Raw genomic sequence first — 24924 nt, 5'->3', positions numbered from 1 at the left:
TTTAGTAAGTTATTTAAACGTTCCATTCTTGGCTCAGCTATACTGAGGGGGGGTTGGACTAGCAGATTAAATAGGCAACTTTTGCCCTCTCTTCCCATTTAAGATCTGTGTGGTGGCAATGGCAGTGAGCTACCAAGGGGAATGCAAATTTGAGGGGATGAGTCAAGGCTTGCAAAATCGAGATACTTTTTAAGAAGTACATAAAGATTGTTCCTCCATTACCAATGTTAGAAGATCTGGATCTGAGTTATGAAAAAAACTGGACAACTTGGTTACATCGCCTCATTGCCTATGTTGTTTGCAGGCTGGATTGAAGGAGAGGTACCCGGGGACTCTCAAGTTAAGAAGTTTTTAGACTCATCTTCTCTTAAAAGCCAAGAGGTCTTTCAGATAACTTTCATAGACCCAGTGGTCCAAGGCCCCAGACTATAGATACTTCAAACACCAAGAAAGATTTACTATATAGAAAATAACCTCATCTAGTTTTAGCTAATTCATAACGCAATCCTTAGCAGTTAATCATTTGTTAGTAGCTGTATAGAGAATGCCTTTGTCAAAAGGAAAATTATTGTGGTATCGCAACAGGACATAAGATCACCTTTACTCAGTAGTGATTTTAGAGCAATGCTGTTGGGTATGGCAACTTATTTTCACTTTAAGGTTTATTCACTATAATGGTAGTTAATATTTATTGAGTGCTTACTAGTGTTATTTTGTGTGTTTTTTTTTACCAGACACTGTTCTCTTTGCTTTATGTGTATTAAATCATTTAATCTTGTCAGTAATGCTATGAGGTAGATACTGTTACTCCTGTTTTACAGATGAGGAGGCTGAGACAGAGAGCGGTTAAGGCAGTTCAGGGATACACAGCTCGTGACCTACGGATGCTGTTCAGATGCCAGGAGGCCTTCCTCTCAATCCATCATAATACAATGATCTGCTTTTCTAAACATTTATAAAGTGTGAACTAGAGCATTTAAAAATTTCATTTCTAATGTTTTTTTCCTTCTCTTTCCTCTCTTAATTATTACTATAGGCCAGTTGCTGACAAAGAGGCAGTTGCAAATATTACATATCAGAAGAACATCAGTAACCCACCTGATATGTCGGGGTGGAATCCTTTTGGAGAGGATAATTTTTCCAAATTAACAGAAGAAGAACTGTTGGACAGAGAATTTGACCTTCTAAGATCAAGTAAGGGACACCTGAAGGCTTATTTTGCTTCACAGTAAAATAACAGCTCTATAATTATTCAGCAAGGCCAAAGACTGTTTTAAGAGGGTAAATAGAAAATTCTTTTTGTGCATTTGAGGGCAAAAATCAGGCCATCTTCTTTTACACATACTATCAAACTATGTTGTGTGCATTAGAATGCCATTGCTTGATAGTAGCTATGAAACCCAAGATTGCTGATGATACGTTGATTCCTAACACTTAACTACTGCATATATTTGAATGTTAAATTCAGAATATCTCCGAAACATGGAAGATTAATGTTCAAATAAAAAGGGAAACATTAGTATCTTGCCTTACTAATCATTTTGCAGCTCTGTTTTCTTGCACACTCAGTAGAAGATACTGTGGGTCTGAGATGCCCTTTGAAAGTGCCTGAAAGAAAACATGGGCTACTACATTATGTTAATGTTTTGTAATGCCCTTTTAATGAGTGGGGACATAAAAGGGCTTCTTTGTTGTCCTGATATGGCAAAAGTGAAATAAATTCTTTCCAACTTTAAATCAGATATCTCAATGTTTTTACTTGAAATCATTGCCTTTTCTTAAACTACCTAATATATATGTCAAGCCTCGCCATATGTATTTTAGAAAAGTTCTTTCTCAGAAAAGAGATGTGTGGAATGTTTTGAGGAGGTTGCCAAATAGGAGCAAAAAGCTTACTTCCATAGTATGTAGATAATTTTCAGGTTTCTGAGGCTTGCGTGTATGTGTGTGTGTGTGTGTGTGTGTGTGTGTGTGTGTGTGTGTGTGTGCGTGCGCTCACATGAAAGTGTGTATATTCATATCCAAGTGTGTTCACCCATTTTTGCATGTAAAAAGGTCTGAATGGTCCCTAGTTATAGTTCCTAGTTTCTATTTTATTTTAGGTAACTGGCTTTATGAGAACATTTATTAGATGAAATGCTTTATTCCCAATTGGTATATACTGGGGGTGCCAAAAAAATGTATACAAGTGGACAAGTTGGTCAACATTGCTCAAGCAGTAGTTCGCTCTAATAAGAAGTGTCTGGATGCTGATGGTAACCACTCTGAGCACCTCTTGTAGTTGCAGAGGTGACTTGTATTCATCTTTTCTACAGTATATATTGAATATAACAATTTTAATACAGTTTTTCATTCTTAAAATGTGTATACATTTTTTTGTCACCCTCTGTATTTTATGTAAAGTTTTAAATGCCCTGAATTTATGTAAAAATGGTTGGGATTTAAATTTGTACTTTACATATTGGTTATATGATTATGAAAAATTAAATTGATGATTAAATGGAGATCTAAGAATGAGCTTTAAACCTTTAATAAAGGTTTGTTAACTTTGGTAAAACCAATCATCTTTTTATTAAAAAATTTTTTTTTCAACCACAACTTTTTTGTTTGACATTTTTCCTACAATTTATGTTGAGTGGCCCCAAAAGTAAGGTTTTAAAAAAGGAAATGAAGCATCTCCTTTTGAGGGGGCGGTGGCAGAGAGACAAAGGGGCAACCAAATCATTGTAATTTATAGGATTATTTTTAAAGTAAAAGGTAAAATTAAAATACTCATTTTAATGTGTTGTGACCACGACAGTAACCAAGAGTTCGCTAAATCAGTAGTTTTTACTCCTTAAGAAAACTTCTTTAAAAAAAAAATCAGTTTATAGAAAGGGTATTCATTCACATTACAATGACCTTATAATAAAAATGTGTTATTCTAAGCTCCCTAGAATTTGTAACGACACTCAAGTTTTATTTACTTCCCATATGCAACAATGGCATGTAAATAAATATTCATGTTTGCATAACTTCATAAAACTTCGATTTAGCATGTAAAATTCTTAACCAGCTATTTGCTTTTAAACCTCAAGGCCAGATAACATATGTAATTTGTGTGTGTGTTTGTGCACACATATGTATGCCACAGAGTGTTCAGACTTCATTGCAGTGTTAATTGTGGAAAGATGTTAAGTTCCAAATGAAAGTCCAGGAGGAATTTTATCTGAAGGTCAGACTTGGAACAACTCATCCATTTCGAAACCACCTAGATAGTCTCTGAGCTACTGAAATCACTGTTAAGGCTGATGCACTTAAATTGGCACATAGCACCAAAAAAGGTGAATTCTGATCCCTGACGATGGCATTTAACGAGGTTGTAATCTCAGTAAAGTCACTTAACTGCTGTCACACTTCCTTATTTAAAAACTGTATAATGGGGCTGGCCAAGTGGCTCATTTGGTTAAGAGCTCACCTAAGAGTGCGAGCTCTGAGCAACTCTGAGGATGGCTCAGCTAAAAAATATAAAAATTTAAAAAAAACTGGATATAATGATGCTTTCCTCATAGGGTTGTCAAGAAAATGAAATGAAATACTGTCTTTAAAGTGTCTGGGCACTCAATAAAATGCCACTTTCCCTTTTCTCACCTCCTGTATAACTCTTTAGGCTCCAGCTTACGAAGCTATTGCCCTTTAACCAAACTATATTTAAAATATCAGGTCTCAGCTGGCAATTAAAAAACAAATTAGAAGGGGCTTTGTGGGCAAACACATCAACAGAAAGATAACGGCAAGGAAGGAGATGGAAGAGTGTCTGTTTTTGCCTTAATAATTGGTAGTCATAATAATGGGATTCAAGAAAAATGGAAAGTCTTTAATAAAGTGTATAAAGAAATCAATAATGCAGAGACTATAATTTAGAAAGTCCTCCTCACAAAGTTTTACTGAACTGTAATATTCAGTCATCTCTAGTACCTCTCACTCACAAGCAGTAAGGTATCTAATATTTGATCTAGTTTAGTGATCAGGTTTAAATTACAGTGATGGGCAAAAGACCTCTTCCAGAAACTTAAGAGTTTCAGTAGAAAACTAACAGTGTAATCAAAATTGATTGTTGGTTTTTATAGATTGGTTCCTCTGTTCCTAACAGCCTTCCCAAAATGAATGAATAAATAATTGATGCATTTGAAATATCAAATTCACTTTTTTTCCCACAGCCACTATTTATCAAGTTTTCCTACTCCTTTGTAAAATTCTTTATATTTGTTTTATGAGATGCTTTCCAGTAAGGAATTTGAATACCTTTAAGTGTGACCCTTAAAAATATAGCCATTGCCCATGTAATGATTGTTCAGAATTATACACTCCCATTTCAGGCTTGTTTTCAAAATGGTATATTTATTAAGAAAAAAAAAGGATATGGTATCTAGGAAATATTTTACTTATGTGTATTATCCTTAAGGTAATTTTAAAATCATATGTTTTGAGATACTAAAATTCCAAAATATTAGTAATTGGTAACAAAACTTTTTTAGTATCTTTAATAATATAGTTGATTCCATATACTTGGTGGCAAAGGGATTTAACATATAAAATAAATCTGATTTTTCTTGCTTTTGCTTTCAGTTTAACAGTATTATTTATGGTTCAGATTTTTTTTAACCTGTTCCTATTTAAGACCAAACATTAAATCAAAATTAAGTGTTACTAATAAAGCTGGTCTCAGTGACATTTTAAAAAAATTAAATTTGTATTTTTCATTGTCTATTGTACCAAAACATACAGATTAGTATGTAAACTTTAGAAATCTAATGGTAATACTATTTAATACATTAAACACTAATTAGAATACAGGTGTTTTTTGGGGAAAATTTTTAACTTGTATTTGTTCAAATAGCTGTATAGCTTCTACATGTTAAAAGTAATATTAATGGGATAGAATATTATTTTTTGTTGATGGTGGATTTTTGGGTTTTTTTCTGTTTAAAATTGCACCAAAAAAACTAAAAGGAAGAATAGAAGAAACTAAAGACTGTGGCTGCTTTACAAATTCTACTGAATGTGTTTGTTTTTTTTCCTATGAAGCCACACAATAAAATAGATGTAAATGTTTGTATATATAATTAATTTGTTTTCAAACATTGTCTCACTATTTTAAGCTAATTCAGACTTATCCTTTTTCTTCGCTACAAAGTATCAGAAATTTTAAAGTATATTAAAACAGTTTCAAAAGTATCAGATGAAGACTGTACTTTTAACCTTATTTATTAACCGTGTGGCCATTATTCATATAAGCTGCTAAATTAGCTTTTTAGAATAGTTATTTTTTTTCTGATATTATGGAAAATACTTTGACTCTAGGATTTTTTAAATCCTGTATTTTTGCCATCTATATCAATTAAAATTCTTGAAACGATACTGTCTTTATTTACCAACACAGTTCTTTTGGGAAGGCAGGAGGAGGTAAGTTTCTTATACTGGACAAATCAAACTCAAATTTTGCTCTAATGTAAAGACAATCAGTTATTTGAAAATGAAACTGAAATACATTTTAGGGGTGGCAGTGTATTTGAAAAGTCACTCTACACATACCATTTTATTAGTTTTTACTTATAAGTAATTGATAATTTATAATATTAATACATGTATTTATTTTGTCTTTTGTGCCCTGGGACCCAGATTATCATGAACTTTGGAAATCTAAATTATTTTATAAAATCCTCCATGGAAAAATTGATTGTGTATTTTGTGGAACAATGAAAACATGATGCATTTTATAGTGAGTTTATCCCAATTCCTGTTTTGAAATAATTGGATAAATGAACTTTGTATAGAACAGTATCTCCATATTTTTAATTATGGGGACCATGTATCCAAAAAGTACCTGTTTACTCCTAAATGATAATGTTTGTACTCTTGTCATAACTACATGGTTCTATTTATACATTTACCAAGAATTCACCCACCATAGATTGATGGAGATAATACACCAGTGCATGAGGATTCAAAGAACCTGTAGCGGCAATTTTGCATTTTTAAATTTTGAGAACCATTGGTACAGAAGTTTATAAACCCAGGAGAGTATGTTAAAATGTAGATTCGCAAGCCCCTACCCAAATAACTTGATTCGTTCTTTGTGTGGTAGGGCCCAGGTAACTACATTTTATACAGGAATCCTGGCAATTCTGGTGCAGATGTTTTAGGAAGGAACTTTGTTCCTAATTTAGATGGAAGTACCTATATATACTGTCTTGATTTTCAAGAATGAGGGCTCCTGGATATTGATATGCTGTGGCTTTTACTCAGAGACAGTCTCTCCATTTGTCCTATCCCATTCCCTCTTTCCTTTGTCATCACTCTTTCGTGCACCAGAATTTGGGAGATGAAGAAAGTATGGAGGAGTCTAGGAGGACTGTGATACAGGAACAATCCTTGGTTTTAAAGTTACTCTGTAAATACGTTTGGGGCCTGAGAACATTGGTGGTTACCCTCTCTGATTCAGTGATTCTTCGGCCTCTCCTTAAGGTTTGATTATGACTTCCCACCACAATAAATTAAAAATCCTTTGTTATATATTCTCCAACCTTATTTTTTCAGAATGATGCTGAGACTAACTTCTCTTTAATAGGTGTTGAACAACAAAATAAAAAAATTTTTCATGGTACAATCAACATCTGTTAATAGCTTTCTGAATCAAGAATACAGTTAATATCTTGAAAAAGAACACCTAAAATAAATTTTCATTGTTATCCATTGCAGTTTTCGATTGGAAAAGTAGCTCTTAAGTTTTGTTTGTGCATATATCAATTGTCAGATGTATTTCCTTAACAAAAATATTTATTGGTGCTTCAACAAAATTTTAAGCAAAAATTTAAACAACCTAAAGTTTCATGTGGATTTTGCAGTTAGTTTTAGCCATAAAAGCTGATAATTGTATCCAATATCATAAAGGTGTTTAAAGAATTAATTGTCCACAGCGGTAATTAAGTATGTTCAGGATATTGTAGATGAGGGTTTTGCCTTAAAGTTTGCCCCAGGACCAGTACTATCACATCACCTGGGAGCTTGTTGGAGTGCAGAATCTTAGGACCCATCCCAGAACCATCTCATCAGAATCTCCCCTTTTCTTTTACCCAACACTGCATTTTCCTCTATGGCTTTATTTGTTTTGAACATACTGCATCTATATATTCCTCATTTGCTCATTATTTGTTTTTCCATGCCAGCATATAAAAACTCCGCGAGGGCAACAATCTGTTTTGTTTGATGTTGAGTGCCCATTGCCTAGAACAGTGGCTGTATCTAAATAGAATATAGATGCTTAAGTATTTGTTGGATGAATAAATACACTATGTCATTAAGGCATTTAATAGAGAGATATCTACATGTTTGTATCTGTGTGTATGTGAATGATTTAATAATTATAAATAGTATGAGAAATGAACAATAAAGCAAAATATAATGAATTTCTTATTGCTATTGAGAAATAGAATTTATTTTATGAATGAGAGGCCATTTGCATATTTTTTCCATATCTATTTATGGAGAAAGTTGGCAAATACGTCTCTGTTGAGTAAGCTGAGTCTAAATTCAGGTCCAGTATGTTACAAGTTGAAGGCAGCTTGTATTTAAATAAACCAAACCAAGTTATTTATTAAATGAATTGTATTTAGTGAAATCTAGCCCTGAGATTATGTTGTTAAGCTTGCCTTTTTAGCAACAAATACGTATTAAATTCAGGACTACCCCCTAATACTTAGAAGAAGGAACTCTGAGTCTAATTATTTTTCAAAAAGCTGTTCCTTGGTTTAATTTTTGCTTTTATTTATACTGTAAACCACTTTTTGAAAAAAAAACATTGAAGACCATTTTGTTTTTATTTTATTTTTGTTTTGTTTCATCTTATTTTTGCAGACAGGCTCGAGGCGAGCGCATCCTCAGATAAGAATGTAGACCCACTTTGTGCTCCACATAACCAACCTCCAGAAGATCCTTTCGGTTCTGTTCCTTTCATTTCTCACTCAGGCAAGTTACATATATAACATCATCACCACCATTAAAACAATACACAAAAGAACAAGATTAAGAACAAAAATTCTTCTTCATATAAAGCCAAAGAGAGAATCAGCTGTTAGTTACAGAAAATAGAAGATGATTTTAACCTTTAGCTATCCTAGTCTTCCTAATATTCTTTGCATTGGGTTATTCAGTTGTGTCTTTTGCCAACGTAGAAAAATGCTGACCTACATAATAGAATCATAGCTGTTTCTTTTCACCTTTATTATTGGATACTGTTGAAAAAAATCTGTGCATGAAAATCTCTTATTTTTATATTTAAATAAAAGATATTTTTATGCTTAGCTTTTTTGCTTAAAAGTCCTATATTTTGCTAGTTTATACATGCTCTCTTGTAGCTGCATTTTAAAAATATTGACTTTGTATTTTTCATCATCATGTTGTGACAAATTACCTACTCTTTTCTTCTTACATCCTTGTTTTGATTTCATTCCAGAACTTAAATATTATTATTCACCATTTAAAAATATTTGTTGTAATATTTTCAAAGTAATTACACAATTAACAGTGTTGAGGTTACTAGGATGGAGTAGAATTCCACTTTGGCATAAATGAATTTGTTTATACGTATAGTTATAATGGAAGAAATGAGTTTAATCTTAGAAAAGGGAAATATATTGGAAGAAATAATGCTTCATTAGAAGGTAAAGGTTTTGTTTAATGTATTCAACATAACTGTGAGCCCGTGTTCTTTGGTTCTGCTGTTGCTTTTATTTCTCACTTAGGCAAGTTACATATGTAACATCATCACTACCATTTAAAAGAAACACAAGAGAGAACAACAACAAAAGAAAAACTTATGAATGTAAAGCCAAAATAAGAAATGTGTTCAGGATTTCTGATGAACACATCGAGGCAATGTTAAAACTTTTCATCATTGAGATTTGGTTATCCAGAACATACAGCACAGTAATAAAGAGTGTTTCTACATACTTTGATGTTCCATGCTTTACTCTTTGCCACTTATTGAAGAGTCCATATTCTTGCCATTTTCTTCTTGCCTCCTTCAAATTCTTTTTTCATGAACGACATGACATCATTAACTGGTGAAGGCAGTTTATTGTGTCTATTGACTTAATCTGCGTAGATGTGCTCCCTCACACCCTCCAATAGGTTATACAAATGTTACTGCTTTTTTTTAATGATAATATCTCAGAATGATCTTTATAAGCTCTCAGAATGTAGTGACTTCAAATATTGACCTATTTGTGGCAGAACGTGGTTTCAGTACTAGCTTTTTTTCAGACTCTAGGAGTTGCAAAACATTTTTCAGGTTTGCACATATCTAGGCAAATTCTCTGTTCTTTAACAGCTTTTAAAAGAACCCTGGGGAAATGAATAGTAGAATCAAAAACTAGAGTAAGCCTCAATAATTTGCCATTTCCCTGGACACCCTTATTTTGGGGTTGGCCTAGGATTTTTGTAGCTAGAAATATGCTCACAAATTTGAGCTTGCTTGCTGCTGTTATTATTTTGTTTTTATTGTGGGTATTTAACTTTTCTCTATTAGATTTTAAACATATTGAGGGTTGGAAAGATGAATTGTCTGTCTTTGAATCCTGCCCAGTAATTACCTCTTAATATTCATTGATGTATGAAGACATTTGACTATATACCTAAAAATTCATACTCCTTAGGACAGTGATCTTAAAAAATGCCCTTTGATATAAGTGCTTCCTCTTCAAAATATTTTTTTTAGATTTAGTGTGAACATGAACATTGTAACAGCTTGGTTATGAAAAATTGAGTACATAAACTGGAATAAAGGAGGAAATGTCATAAGAGAAGTATGTCTCCACAGAGAGTAGAACGGGTGATCTATTGGCTACAGTAGCATTGTTAATTTATACTTATCAGATCTAAAATACATAATTAAAATTAAATCTAAAAATAACAACTGACCTCATTATCAAGCTTAGAAATACTTTTATATATAATTTTTTAATAAAAGTAAAGTATTTCGGGGAATAGTTGAATCTATTGAAACTAAAATTAACTTCTCCATAAGCTTTAGGAAGAAATTAGAAAAAGAAAAAAATTCTATCCAATGAAATTATCCTCCACCTAGCATTGTGAGCATCTGGAGTTTGTTGTACTAGAACAGAAGAAAGACAAGAAAGAACAGAATGATATGTATATACGATAAGCTATCTTACTTGAATCTGAGATTTGACAATCACTGAAAATTTTAGGTAAGCCATATAGAGAATGTTACTTGAGAATAAAATGAATTCAGTCGTGAAGCAGAAAGGTATAGAATTTAGCAGGTTTTAAGTCTCCTTGTAAAGTACATTTCAGAAGAAGGGTCATTGTCCTCAATCTGGTGTTCCTTACACACTGGCTATATTAGGAGTTGTGTTTTTTATTTCAAAAGAAAAAATTTCTAATCTTAACTTTGAAATTGTAATGGGTTCGTTTTTATTTTGTTTTTCTTCATTTTATCCGAATTTTCCAAATTAGTTTTAAACTAAATTTAAAAACTAAAATAATATATGTATGTACTTTACAAAGTCAGATTTAACAAGGTTTGTAATGACAAAAATCACTTCTTTGCCGCTGCCTCCCTGTCCCCTTTCCCTGTCAAACTTGCTATAGCTAATTTTTCTCTTCTGGTGTTTTAATATATCATGCTTACTCTGTTATTTCTTTTTTTTTTAATTTTAGATAATATCTGTGGACTTCCTATTATAGAAAAAGAGGATTTATATTAGTTACAATTAGTGTGCATGCATGCACGCGCGCACACACACACACACACACACACACACACACACCACATGCCTACACACGTGTCCTTTCCCTCCATCCTCCCAGTGTAGTTTTTTTTTAATTATTATTAGTTTCAGTTGTACAAAACGATGTCATAGTTATACATTTCACCCCTCACAAAGTGATAACTCCCCTCCCCCAATCTATTGCCCCTCTGACATCATATATATCTATTACAATTCCATTGACTATTTCCTATACTACACTCCATATGTGTGACTATATATATATATATATATATATATATACACACACATATATATATACACACACATATATATATGTATATATAGATAGATAGATATTAAATTATAGTTGACATACAATATTATTCAGCTTCAGCTTCAGTTGTACAGTGCAGTGGTCAGACATCTACACTGTCCATGAAGTGGCCTCCCTAACAAGACATGTGCCCATCTGACACCCTACAAAATACAGCATTATTGATTATATTCCCCAAATTGTCTTTCATGTCCCTGTGGCAATATTGTAGATAACAATTTATGTTGTCTAATCCCTTCCCCTTCTCTCTCATCCCCACCCCTCCCATCTAGCAACCATCAGTTTTCTCTCTATATCTCTGAGACTATTTCTGTTTACTTTGCTCATTTATTCAGTTCTTTAGATTCCACATATAAGTGAGATCACTCCCAGTATAGTTTTGACACAATTATTGGTAGTCAGTGTTCAATGTATACATTTTTGGGATATGTAAATATTTGTTACCATTGAGGTTTAGCATACCATGATTACGTTTCCTTTATATGGTTTTATTTTTCTTGGAGGTAGTTATAATTATGTTTATAAAAATGACTTTTTTTCCCTTAGGTTTTTTTTTGTGTGTGTACCCTGTCATTGATCTCCATGTAGAAGTGTAAATTTCCTCCCAATTAAAGGTGACTACCATTTTCACTTTTACTTGGTTACATCTCTCATGGAGCTCTGCAGTCTAAATTGGTTGCTTTCTGTGCCTGCCACACACTTATCTTAGTATTTCCTTTTACCCATCAGTCTTCCTGGGAATTCCTGGCTCTCCTCTCTTTCTCTTTCTTGTTTTGTTAATAGAGCAACTCCTCTAGTAGTTCTTGAGAAAGTGTGTGTGGGAAGAAAAGTTTTAAAGTTTGTTGCCTAAAAATGTCTTTTTTTCTCCCTAAATTGATAGTTGATTGATAATTTGGCTGGGTAAATAATTCTGTGTTGGGTGTAATTTTTCTGGTGAATTTTTGAAGCACTACATACTTCATTGTATTCCAGCTTTAAAAAGCGGGGGGAGAGGGGTTCTCAACTAGGGGCATGGCTGTTCCTATGCTCATAACACTAGTTCCCATTCCCTTTAACATTTAAAGGCTAAAATACCGGGGTTTTTTTCTGTCTTTAATAGCTGCATGTACTCCAGATGTGGTACAGTTAGCTGGCCTATTTACCTACCTTAGTTTGTCCACATAGATGTCTCTTTCTTATTTGTTTGGCACCTTAGCTTATATTATTTTCAGACTTTTTAGCTGAAGGTAGCATTTTGGTAGACCATGTCTTAAAATGAATCAAATCTAGCTTTTCCTTTCCTATTTTTAAACATGTCTTCATGGGCAAAATTGAAAATTGTAATTATACATTTATGCATAAATCAAATAGTTATATCAAGATTCTGTTTAATGCTGTACGTGAAAGTAAGTAATACCTTATTCCATAAGTTGATATTGTAATTATCATGGAATTATGTTTACCTTTTATGTCAAGTTACTAAACTGATATTAGTAGTGTGGTACAGCATAAAGAACATGGACTTTGGAATTATAAAGCCCTGGGTATAAATCTTAGTTCTATCACAAATTAACTATGTCATATTGGGTGTTGCCTAATTTCTTGAAGCGTTTCTCTGTTTTAAATTGGGAATAATATTAGCTACTTGATGAGACTATTGAAAGGATTAAAGGAGGGAATGTTTTACAAACCATACATATCCTCAGTGTTGGTTGCTATTGTTGCTGCTGTTGTTGGTAGTGTTATTTAAATAGTATTTTTACTACTTCTAAATTCCAAAATCTTAGTGTAAATAAGTTTTGCAGCTTCTATCCAGCTAGTTGTAGTACCAAGTTCCAATAATAATGAGCTAGTATCCTCTTAACTACTGAATGAAACCTTTAAATAAAGTGTAGAACCTATTAATGAAGCTTTTCACTACCAAGAACTGTTTTACTAGTGTCATTTCTATTTTTATTAAAGCATTCACTATCAGTATTTACATAAAAATCATATTAAAAGCATGGTATTCATCCTGCCCTGAAACCCACATACCCTTTCTTCTCTCCCAGGCACCGTTTTACAGTTAATTTATGTACCAGCGTAGGACATGTGGCTTTGTGAATTATAGTGTGGACTCTCTAATTTTAGTAAACACGACTTCTGAAACATGTAGTATTTGAAGAATTTTGTTGACATACAGACCATATTAATTGGGTCACTGAAGTTTTAAGTTGCTTATATTGCATTTAATTTTTAATTAGGTTGGGTGAACTTCCCCTATTCTCCCCAAACCCCGGACCCACCTCATGGGTCTCATTATCTAACAAGAAGTTAAACTGAGTTTAGGATTGGGAAAGGTCACATTATATATAGCAAATATTTGTTGGAACATAAACTATTACAGATTGTTCAGTCCAAATGGTGGGTCATTTTATAAGCCATGCTGAGGTGCATTGTTTATAGCTTTAGATTCTAGTATATAATTCTTGAAGATCAAAAATTGTTCTATTCTAGGATATTGACAATAATGGTCACCATTTATTGAATTCTATTGTATACATACAGTGGAAACTGAGGCTCAGAGAGGGCCGGTAACTTGCTTGAGGTCAGGTAGTAAGTGAATAAGTAGGAATCCAGCTCTGATTTCTAAAATCTGTCCTGCAAAACAAAAATATTAAGTGGTCTGTTTTAAATAAAAATCTACAATAATATGAGTAACATTAGAAATGTCAGTTTTACAGCATTTTTAATCTGGCTGGCAAATACTGTTCACGAGGAGTATGATCCTCTTCTTATACTCGGCCTTGTCACTTGGCCTGTCTTCAGAGAAATAGTACAGATTTTGATAAAACCCTCTCCTAATCCTCTGATCCTTGGGCCTGGCATGGTAAATTGCTGGGAAATGATGGCAGGCCCTATGCTACCAATTCAAAGTGAGCTTTAAAGTCTTATAGCCCCTCCCTTGTACCATAGATGATGAGACAACAGGAGGCATGTAATTACAATAGCAGTGTCAAGCCATTTATCCTCTATAACCTGATAGCAAAGAAAAGAACATCAAAACAAAATCTCCTTAAAACTGGAAGCTTCTTATATGATTAAGACTGTACCACCTATTTTATAACTAAATGAACTGTCCTCTAAAAGATGGAAACCTGATTAGAAGAGTGGTAATATGAATAGTATGGTGCAAACATGCCACTGTCCCCATATTTTTTTGACATTTTATAAATATGTTGAATTTTTTCATATAGTTGATGAAGGTTCATTTATTGATTTAAGCATACATCATTTGCAATATTTATTTAAGGCACTGTGAAGTACAATTTGGTAATGACAAAATAGGCATGGGGATGTAAAGCATAGGGAGTGTATAGTCAGTGATATAATAGCTATGTATGATGTTAGATGGTTTCTAGACTAGCCTTAAATTATATGTCTAACCATGATACTGTACACCTGAAATTAACACTAATATTGAAAAAATATAGTGTGGCATTAACTAGAATCTAATTCTTTTCATGAAGTATTTGTTTAAAAATACTATTGGGTTGTTGGAAAAGTCATGACGCATTTTTGCAATGAAAAACATAGAAAAAATACGTGATGACTTTTCCAACAACCCAATATAATAAATATATGAAAATTGACTACAAATTTTAGCTTTTGAGTGGACTCCTCTTTTGAACTGCAAGACTATAAAGTTTAAAATTTAGTTAACATCTAGAAATTTCCTTTTATGAAAACTGAAGCATGGAATGGATGAATTTATGTTCTTATATTCATTTTTCAGATTTATTTTCTTAAATTCATTTGGTTAGGTAAACTTGTTCTTCAGAACCTCCCAGTTGTTTTTACCTTTTGTTAGTCATTTTCCAGAACACTAGAATCAGGATTAGTATGTGGGTTTCACAACTGTTAAACTGAATGATAACCTTCTTGAAGTCAAGAATTGTCTTATCTTTGTATACCATACAGTACCCTGATGAATGAATTCATTATCAAAATATACTTTGGTAATCTAATATAATCTCTTTCTCTCACACACACTAATATTTAATGAGCTTTCAGTAAATGAGTGTTATTTAATGTTTAGCTTTATCAGGTAAGTGCCATTATTGTCCGTATTTTATAGATGAGGTAACAGCTTATTTGGATGTTTACCTTCTGTGGATTTTGTAAAGTTGAGTATTCTTTCATCTTTTGATAAATCTGATAGTATTTCTAGAACTTAACCTGTAAAATACTCAACACAGGGTATTTATCATACAACAAAACACTATTTGCTGAAATAGAAACAATACAGTGCTCATTCTATTAGTTTGTTCTTGTTTTTCTTAACACTTTTCAGGCATAGTTTTGTAAAGGGGATAAAAAAATGTAAGACAAGTCTGCAGTTGTATTTTGTAGGGGTTGATGATAAGCTATATTGAATGTTTGCCGGTGATAATATTCTACTGGTAGTTCAATTGTGAATTTACAGATGAGGGTTTTAAACTAGTGGCATCAGCAGAGAAGTCACTATGGCCTTGATGTATAGCCTTAAACTTGGGCAAGTCATTTTCCCTAGTTTCAAATATTTTATGTGAAAAAGACTGGACTATATCTCTAAAATTTGCTTTTAAGATAAAATTGAAGATATGAAACAAAATTAAGGTCACTAAAAGAAAGAACCGGGAAGAGAAAAGAGAAAGCCGAGGAATGAGCATTGGGTGGTAACTGCATGTCTCTGAAGTGGTAGGCAGTCATGACAATGATCTGACGTGGAAAGGACGGGGAACATTTCTGAAGGTGTGGTTGATGAAATTGAAGAGGAAAGATCATAGCAAGCCTTTAGAGCATTTTTACCCTAATGTGTGGGAGCCTAATGGTAGGGAGTTAAGAGATACTGTAAGAGAAGCCCTCGGCAGTGGATTTTGTTCACTTGACAATATTACTGTCCTCTCTGATTCACTTCTCAGTGCCATGAGAGGTGTACAGTAGGTACTCTCATTAATAGTCATGAAATGATGGTATAATTCATTAATAATCGCCCTTTAATGAGCACCTGCAACATGCCGGCACTGGTGCAAGCAGTTCACATGTGTTCTCACTTTGATCCCTGCTCTCCCAGGCAGATGCAGACAAAGAAAGCCAGACTCTGGTAACGCATGATTCCAAATGAGAACAGGCCATCAAAGGACACTTTCATTTAGTCTCCTCTGCTAATGAAGGAAGGGAAGTTGCTATATATATTTTATACAGACTATTATCAAATGGTTAATTTGGTATTTCACCTATTTAGTAAATGCTTGTCATTTTACTGACAGTACTGAGTAATTGATGCACTACTTTAGCTTTGAGCTACTCTCTTGAAATTGTATATATGAGGTATATTAAGCCATAAAGCAGTGAGAATAAGTACTAGTTCTCCTGACACTTTAGTGACTTCCATTGCTGTAACTTTTTTTAATACCTAACTTGGAATTTCCCTGAGAAACAGTTCACGTGTCACACAAGAGAATTATACACTTGTTTGCCTGAAATTCTCTTATTTTTCTTTTTGCATTTTCATTTCTTTTTTTCTAACAATTAAAACTTTTATTTTCAATTAACAGTTGACATGCAATATTATTAGTTTCAGGTGTACAACATAGTGACCTGAACTATTCTTGAATTAGTCACAGAATCGCACCTCCTCTCTCATTTCTCCCTACTCTTCCCTCTCATTTAGATTCACTTTCAACCATTGAGTCCAGAAAAGTTGCTAGAACGTTGGAGTATGATGGATGAGATAACTGAGTTTGGTCTTGCCGTGGAGATGATGACGATAGTTAACTTTATCGAGTGTTTATTACATGTCAGGCGCTATTTTAAGTCCTTTTTTTACAACAGCCCTGTAAAGTAGAACCTGTATTATTATTATTCCCTCATAATATGATAATGTATATAGTCCCCCAGTTACGAGGGAGCAAACAGCATTCAATTATGATCTTGTCAGAGATTGTTACTGGGTTAACTTTATTATGTATTAATTATGCATAAGGAGGAAATTACAGCAAATTGATAAAGTGAAATTGGTATTTTAAAAGGAGAGTTTTCTTTTTATTCGCTCCCCCCTCAAGGAAAAAGTGCATGATTATGGTTCTATTTAAAATGGTGAAAAAGTAGAAACAACCTAGAGGTTCTGTGGGTCAATAGTTAAATGTTATATATACAATGTTTTATCACACTTCTATCAGAATTAATTATGAACCATATTGATACCTGTACAGATGCATTAAAAATGGTAAGTTAAAACCCACAAATTTACATCCACATTGACAGTTAAAAAGTAGATCTGCATGGCACTTTACAACAAAGAAATATGTATCTCTATTTATACAACTTTGAGAAGCTGACAAAGGGCAGGCAGAATGAGAAGTAGAAGCTGACGAATGTGTTTGGGAAGCAATGTTGGCCAATCATTTAGAAGACTGAGATTAAAATGTAAGTATCACAAAAAGAAGGTCAGTTGAAGGACTCTGTCCTGTGTTACATGTTCCAGAAGACCATTAGGACAAAACTCCTGTGCCCTAGAAATGGAAATTTTCCCAGAGAAGTTGTACAGCAGCATTTTCCCAAAGTGATGTTTGGCAAGATTGTTTATAAAGATTAATAGATGTTCATCTTTAAAAGCGTAGTGAAGCAAATTTGGAAAATCCTAGGTTTCATAATAGTAAAGATTCTCTTGTATAGGACTTGTCAACGCCTTAAATATGCGTAACGAGCATTTCCCAGGTGAGTCGAGGTGGAGGCGCGTTATGTAGTGCAGCGTTTCATAGACTCGGTCTCCAGAGACCATAGAACAGTTTGGTTCTCTTTACGCGCATAGTGTTCTGCCCAGCACACTTGGCAAACGTTAGAATGTGCCTGGAGGGCTCTATGAGCAGGCGGATGAGCTGCACACTGTGGCTGTCCGCGGGTGGGTCAGTCGCTTGAGGAGGTAAGAAGGTAAGAAGCTAAAATGTCCCTTAGAGGAGATGTTCCGAAGTGAGGGTTGATTGCATGTCTTTGCCATGACATCTTTTTGCTTTTGAATAAAAGTTCATGAAAATAAATTTGTAGCTAATCTAAAAGTAATCTTTGTTTTTAATATCAGAAGTATGCTCTATGGAGAAGTCAAACTGGAGAATCTGCATTTGATTTGGTTTTAATCTGTTAGGATTTAAGATAAGCCTATTATAAATTTGTGAAGATACAGCACATAGCTCTTAGCTGGTTTAAAGGAACTAGCAGATGAATAATGGATGAAGATTATATTTGTATTTATGTATAATCTGGGAGAAGTCTCCCTCTGTTCTCTCCCCTTCACTCCTCAGCCCCCCTAGGTTTCCGGCCCTCTCCTCACTTCAAGTTGCCAACAAGCTGCCCAAGCTGACCAGGGCCAGTGGCCGTTTTCTGTCCTCAGTTCTTCGGACTTCTTTGCATCAGCCAGCTCAGCCCCTTGGAAACACTCCTCTCTCCTCTCTCGGCTTCCATAACACTGCACTGACCTGGTTTTGGTCTTCTTTGGCCTTCTTTTGGTCTTCTTCTTTTCAGTGTGCTGCGCAGGTTCCTCTGCTGACTTCTAAGTGTTTTCTGAGTATACCTGAGGGCTCAGTATGGGATCCCCCTTTCCTCTTCTGTACTCTCTTCCTAGGTGATGTCCTTCAGACTTGTGCCTCTCGCTGCATATCCTCTGCATGGTGATGACTCCCAAATCTATTTTCTCCAGCTAACAACTAACCATTGTGTTTTAGCCATAGATAGCGGCTTTCACTTAAACATCTCACAGATACCTCAAGCTTTGTGCCCAAGCCCGTTCCTAATAATGAATCTGCTCTACTTCTCAACTTATTCTTTTTTTTTTTTTTTAAGATTTTATTGGGGAATTGGGGGAGGGGAACAGCGTTGTGGACTCGGGGAAGGGGAACAGACAGGTAGACAAATTGCTGTTTTGTTCTTCAGTCTAGTTGTGGAGGACGTCGCTTCACTGTCCCATGTTGGTATGATCACTGCACTCTTCCTGGGTGAGGCAATCGGTCTCCGGTCATTGGTCGGCCGCTTACGGCAGCTCTCACCCGGCAACTCACAGCAGCCCAGCTCCAGGTTGAGCTGTTGTTCAGCATCTTAGCTGTAGAGGGCAGTGTTACTGGCCCTCATGTGGGATCCGAACCAGGGCCCTGCTGCTCAGAGCTGGCGCTCCCAAGCGAGCTCTTAACCAGCTGAGCCACTCGGCTGGCCCTCAACTTATTCTTTACTCACCAGTTTCTGTCTGTGTTGATGGCACTGCCCATCCATCCAGTTTTCCTCTTGTCTCTAATTCTTCCACTTCTTTTTACCCTGCCACCACCATCCTCCAGGCCACATAATCTCTGACTTGAATTACGACAGTTGCTTCTTCCATGATCTCCCTGCTTTGCACCCTCTTTAGTCAGTCATCTTTTTGAAATGTAAATCTGATCATGATACCCATTTTAAATAAAGCCTTGTGATGGCTCCCCACTACACGCTGAATTTAGAACAAACTCCAAACTCCTTGTCATGGCCGTAAAGACATGCTGCAGCTTTTACTTGGAGCGGCTTGCTGCCTGTCCTCTGCGTGGCTGGCGCTTCCTCCCTGATGGTCATCTCAGAAAGGCCTTTGCTGACTGCCTGAGCAGACGTGTGTGCCCCCCCCAGCCACCCCTCCCCCCTGGGACGGCATCACTGCTCTGTTCTCTCAGCACACCAGTCACATTTTATGTTCACTACACACTCTGTCTCCACACTTGATTGTGAACTCCTAGGAGGCAGAGACCATGTTTATTTTATTCGCCAATGTATAATCAGTATGTAGTAAAGTGCCCTATAAAATATTTTGTTGAATCAAATAAAAAATGTGAGTGACTGAATTCTGAGTTGAAATCATTTCCAAATGTAGAGGGCTTATTTTTCTATGGAACTCTCTTTATTGTATTCTGAATATATTGAATATGTATGTGAGCTCAGAGTCGTCACTTATTGTTTCATTCAACAAATACTGATTGAGCACAGTGCTGGGGAAGAAATGAACGATAACATGAGGTACATGATAAACACGCCTCTGTCTAAGAGCTCATAATCAATTAGGGGAAACAGACAAGTAAACAGATAATCATAATATAGTATAGCAGGTGCTACAGTGATGGCTGATACTAAGCTCATCAGAAGCACCAACTATAGGAATTTTCCAAGGGGTCCCTCCAAAGGGGCTGGGTCTTGAAATACAGCCGGGTCCACTAGGCGGGTCGGGTGGGAGTGGAAGCGCTGGAAGAATATTCACCTTGAGGTGTGGTATTAAATGATAGATGTTAAAACAGAGTGCCCCTGGATACCCAAACTTACTAAGTTCCTCAGTGTCTGATAGCAAATATTAAGAGGTTGGATAGCAAGATAGCTAAAAAAACCCAAAAAACAAAAAACTACCCAAATCTATTCAGTTCCTGAGTGTGAGTCGGGAGACCTCTGGTGTGGCTATAATGAAGAATATTCATGAGAGACATCAGGGTCTGAGGGTAAAGATGGGGTAGGACAGATCCAGACAGAGAAGGGGACCCTGTGTCGGCTAAGGCTGGGGACTCGAGAGAGCCACTAAAAGGCTTTAAGCGGTAGCCACATGATTAGTGTCTCAGAAATGTCATCCTGGTAATTGTGTATAGCAGTTTGAGCAATATGAGACTAGAGGCTGACAGGGAAGTTCAGAAAGAAGAGAGAATGAAATAGACAACTGGCAGGTGGAAAGGACGGGACAGAATCAGGAGATGTTAAAAACAGGAACTATTTGGTGGGAAGAGGAGATGTGATTTCCGGATTTCTGCTGGTTTGTAGAACTAGGTAGACGGAAGCACGGTTCATTAATTTAGAGGGAACTGGTGAGAAGCCCATTTTAAGAGGAGAGATGATTTCTTCTGAAATTAACTTTGAAGGAATGGTAGGGTACATATTCATGATAAATAGTAGATGAGTAAGGTAAGTATTCATGGTAAGCTTTAGAGATTCAGTTATTTTGGTATATGTGGCAATTAAACATAGTAGTTAACACCCAGGGGAGGACATGCAGAGAGAGAGAGGGACAAACAAGGATAGAACCCAGGGGGACATATGTGTTTAAGGAGATATCACTGAAAGAGAAGTCTCTATAAATATGACCAAGCAGGAATAGAGAGGTGGGAAAACAACAGTGCTGATTTTCTAAGAGAAGGAAGTAACTCAGAGGTGTCATGTGCCACAGGGAGTGCCATATTACTGATGGGAAAGTAGTGGTCCTTCCATCATAGCAAATTAGTTTTCATGACTACATTCTATACTTCCTACCCTAGCGAATTGTTTTGAAAATATGTGATCTTAGTTAAAGGAGGGGAAGGGATAAATGGATGCGTGGTTGGATCAATGCAAATTGATCCCTACTTCTGGAAAATCAGTTCAGTACACCCATGTATGGGAAGGGAGAATATTTTCATGTAAACTAATCATATACTATCTTTGTTATATACCATACAGTGAAACTGTAAAGCACTATATTTGTTTGATACAGTTTTATTACCTATCATCCAGTGAACATACTGATCATTAAGATTTTTTTCGAAGGTAGCATGCTTTTAGTGTAATGTCTAATAGTATAGATATGATAGCTAAAAGAAGATGTGTCATCTACAGAAGGCACAAGGTGTCCTTGGTACAGTTTCAGTTCAGTACCTGGTCCTTAGCTTTGATGAGGCTATGGGGATGCATTTATGTTAACCCAACTCATAAGATTAACTAGTTTACAAAAAAACCAGAATTCCAATTAAGAAAATTATGGTAAAATATATAGTTAAGTGGACAGGCTATTCATGCTTGTTGATATCTGTGGGAATACTTTATAATATATTTGAAATATAAGCAGAAGGTTGTTTGATAAATATGGTAGTTAGCAAAATTATCTTATTTTGAAGGTAGGAGAAGAAACTTTGCTTGTGTATGATATTCAGAGTCCTATTCTGGGTACTGTAAATGAAACTTAGCTGTAGGCGAGAGCCTAGGTGGTGTGTAGGGCACACAGACAAGTAAGTGTCTGTACTAAAGGGCCCAACCATCTGGTTGAGGACAGGTGCCTAATGACAAAGAATTTACATTATTTCTTACTTGGAAAGAAATGGTAGGAGGGATTTGTACTGCTTTGTGTTAGTAAAGACTGTTTCATGCACATGGTTTTTGAAAAGCATTAGAATGCTATAATAATTTTTCTTTGAAACTGCAGGTTCTCCTGAAAAGAAAATTGAATATGCATCCATGAATCAAGAAAATAGCTCTACAAACCCTATCAAGAATAGAAAGGGAAGTCCAGCATCTAAAGACCAGCGGCCCGGGAAGAAAACCTCAGAGAATTCATCAGTACCGGGTCAAGTGCAGAAGGGGAACGATGAATCTGAAAGTGATTTCGAATCAGATCCCCCTTCTCCTAAGAGCAGTGAGGAAGAAGAGCACGAGGATGAAGACGTTCTTCAGGGAGAACAAGTTGATTTCAATGACGACGACACTGAACCGGAAAATCTGGGTCATCGGCCTCTCCTCATGGATTCTGAAGATGAGGAAGAAGAAGAGAAACCTAGCTCTGATTCTGATTACGAGCAGGCCAAAGCCAAGCACAGCGACGCGAGCCCTGCCTTCAGAGACAAATCTAGCAGTGGACCAACCCAGGATCCTAATGGAACACTCCTCAGCCCAAGCCAGTTCCTCCCGGATGTTGGAGTGGAGACTCCCATACAGGAGTTTGATGTGTTTGGCGCCGTCCCTTTCTTTGCGGTGCGTGCCCAACAGCCCCACCTAGGGGAGAATGAAAAGAACCTCTCTCCGCAGACCCGTTTTCCTGCTGCGGGACTAGAGCAAGAGGAATTTGATGTATTCACAAAGGCACCCTTTAGCAAGAAGGTGAACATACAAGATGGTCGTGCAGGGGGGCCCCAAGCACAGACTCTCCCTGGTTGTCCCAAAAGTGTAGACATATTTGGCTCCACTCCATTTCAGCCCTTTCCCACGCCCACAACTAAAAGTGACAGCCACGAGGACCTTTTCGGGCTTGTGCCCTTTGAGGAAATAACTGGGAGCCAGCAGCAAAAAGTCAAACAGCGCAGCTTACAGAAACTGGTTTCTCGCCAAAGGCGCACAAAGCAGGATCTGGCCAAAAGCAACGGGAAGCGGCACCACGGCACGCCGACCAGCGCCAAGAAGGCCGTGAAGCCTACTTACCGCACTCCAGAGAGAGCCCGCAGGCACAAAAAGGTGGGCCGCCGAGACTCTCAAAGCAGCAACGAATTTTTAACCATCTCAGACTCCAAGGAGAACATCAGCGTTGCGCTCACTGACGGGAAAGACAGAGGGAGCGTCCTGCCTCCCGAGGAGAGTCTGTTGGACCCCTTTGGGGCCAAGCCCTTCCATCCCCCAGACCTGCCCTGGCACTCTTCCCATCAGGGCCTGAGCGACATCCGTGCTGACCACAATCCCGTGCTGCCTGGCCGGCCAAGACCGAATTCACTGCATGGGCCCTTTCACAGTGCAGATGCGCTGAAAATGGACGATTTTGGTGCCGTGCCCTTTACCGAACTTGTGGTGCAAAGCATCACTTCACATCAACCCCAACAGTCCCAGCCAGTCGAATTAGACCCATTTGGTGCTGCTCCATTTCCTTCGAAACAGTAGATAACTTCTGACGGACTCTTGGCATTAGCCTGTTTCAAAAAAGTATGAATAGTTTTATGACTTTGAAAGAAAGTTTATTTGTAAAGCTCTTTATAGTGCTCATTCTTACAGGTCAATCAGAATAGGTCATTTTTAAATAAACCAAATAGGAAAAGGAAGTGTATCCACAGGGTTGGTGTCTTTTCCACACAGGAGAAAAGGGAGCTAACTTGGCAGTTCTAACCCAGGGTTTCAGCTACTGACACAACAGCACAGAAACCCAGGGAAAGCACGTGGCAGCTTCCCAGTTGCGTAGCCACTGAAAAGGGACTGGAAAGCTGTGTCGTTATTTTTGAAATGGAATGTCACTTTGTGTGCATATCCCGGGCTCATTACAGAATCCAGCATTTAAAACAGGTTATTTGTACATACACAAGGTTGCATTTCTGGATTTTTTAAAGGTCTCTTCTAATTTCCACACAGTAAAAAAGAATCTAATTCTCGTAAATAATTAAAGTTATTATCTGGAAGAGTGCAGAGATTTTATTTCTTACACCTTTCTCTACAAAGCAGAGCCAGAAGTAACTGACTTTTGTGCCTAAAACTTTCATTTTTAAAAACAAGTGCCATTAATGTGGAATATCTACATAGAAGCCTCGAACAAAAACTAAAGAGCAATGTCTGACGTGGGAAATGTAGAAGAAAAAAAGGATACAGAAGAGAAAAAAACAGTACTTCAGGAACGTTTTATATACTGCTTTTGAATGGCTTCTTGCTCAAAACTTTTATTGTCATGTACCTAATAAAGGAGATGATTAGAAAAACAAGGATTGAAGACAAGGGTTATATAGAAATTTTATTTCAGGATAAAAATATGTAGCTGAAACCCTGAGTTTTTAAGACGTTTACAATGCAAAAATCATGTTGCATTTAATAATGTACTTTATTAAATTACCACCTACACCCAGTATTCCCCAAGTCATGAGCAATGATTTTTTTAGTTAGGTTTGGAGGTGGCGTAGTTTTAATAAAGTGCGTAGAGCAGCGAAAGCCACAAAGCCTTATAGGCAGGACTCACGCATCCTGCGGCCAGTACCTCTGCACTGATCCACACGCTCTGAACATGGCTGTGAGGTATTAGATGATGAGGGACTAGCGTCTTAACTCTGCTAGTTG

At 36.2% G+C, this 24924-nt stretch overlaps 1 protein-coding gene across 2 annotated transcripts in view; it reads left to right on the top strand.

Moving 5' to 3' along the window:
- The window catches only part of BMP2K (BMP2 inducible kinase), a 111665-nt gene extending 87873 nt beyond the window's left edge, over window positions 1-23792 (top strand). Inside the window, exons 14-16 of one of the 2 annotated variants that reach the window (XM_019666534.1) lie at window positions 1037-1194; window positions 7897-8007; window positions 22331-23792. In XM_019666534.1, coding sequence (XP_019522079.1) covers window positions 1037-1194; window positions 7897-8007; window positions 22331-23769 — 1708 coding nt within the window. In that variant the 3' untranslated portion in view covers window positions 23770-23792. The remainder of the gene's footprint in view (window positions 1-1036; window positions 1195-7896; window positions 8008-22330) is intronic. The other variant, XM_019666535.1, reaches the window with a different exon arrangement.
- Window positions 23793-24924: the final 1132 nt, after the last annotated feature.

Source organism: Hipposideros armiger, unplaced genomic scaffold, assembly GCF_001890085.2.
Source record: "Hipposideros armiger isolate ML-2016 unplaced genomic scaffold, ASM189008v1 scaffold_473, whole genome shotgun sequence".
NCBI classification, from domain to species: Eukaryota; Metazoa; Chordata; class Mammalia; order Chiroptera; family Hipposideridae; genus Hipposideros; species Hipposideros armiger.
This window is presented reverse-complemented; position numbering and strand designations above follow the sequence as displayed.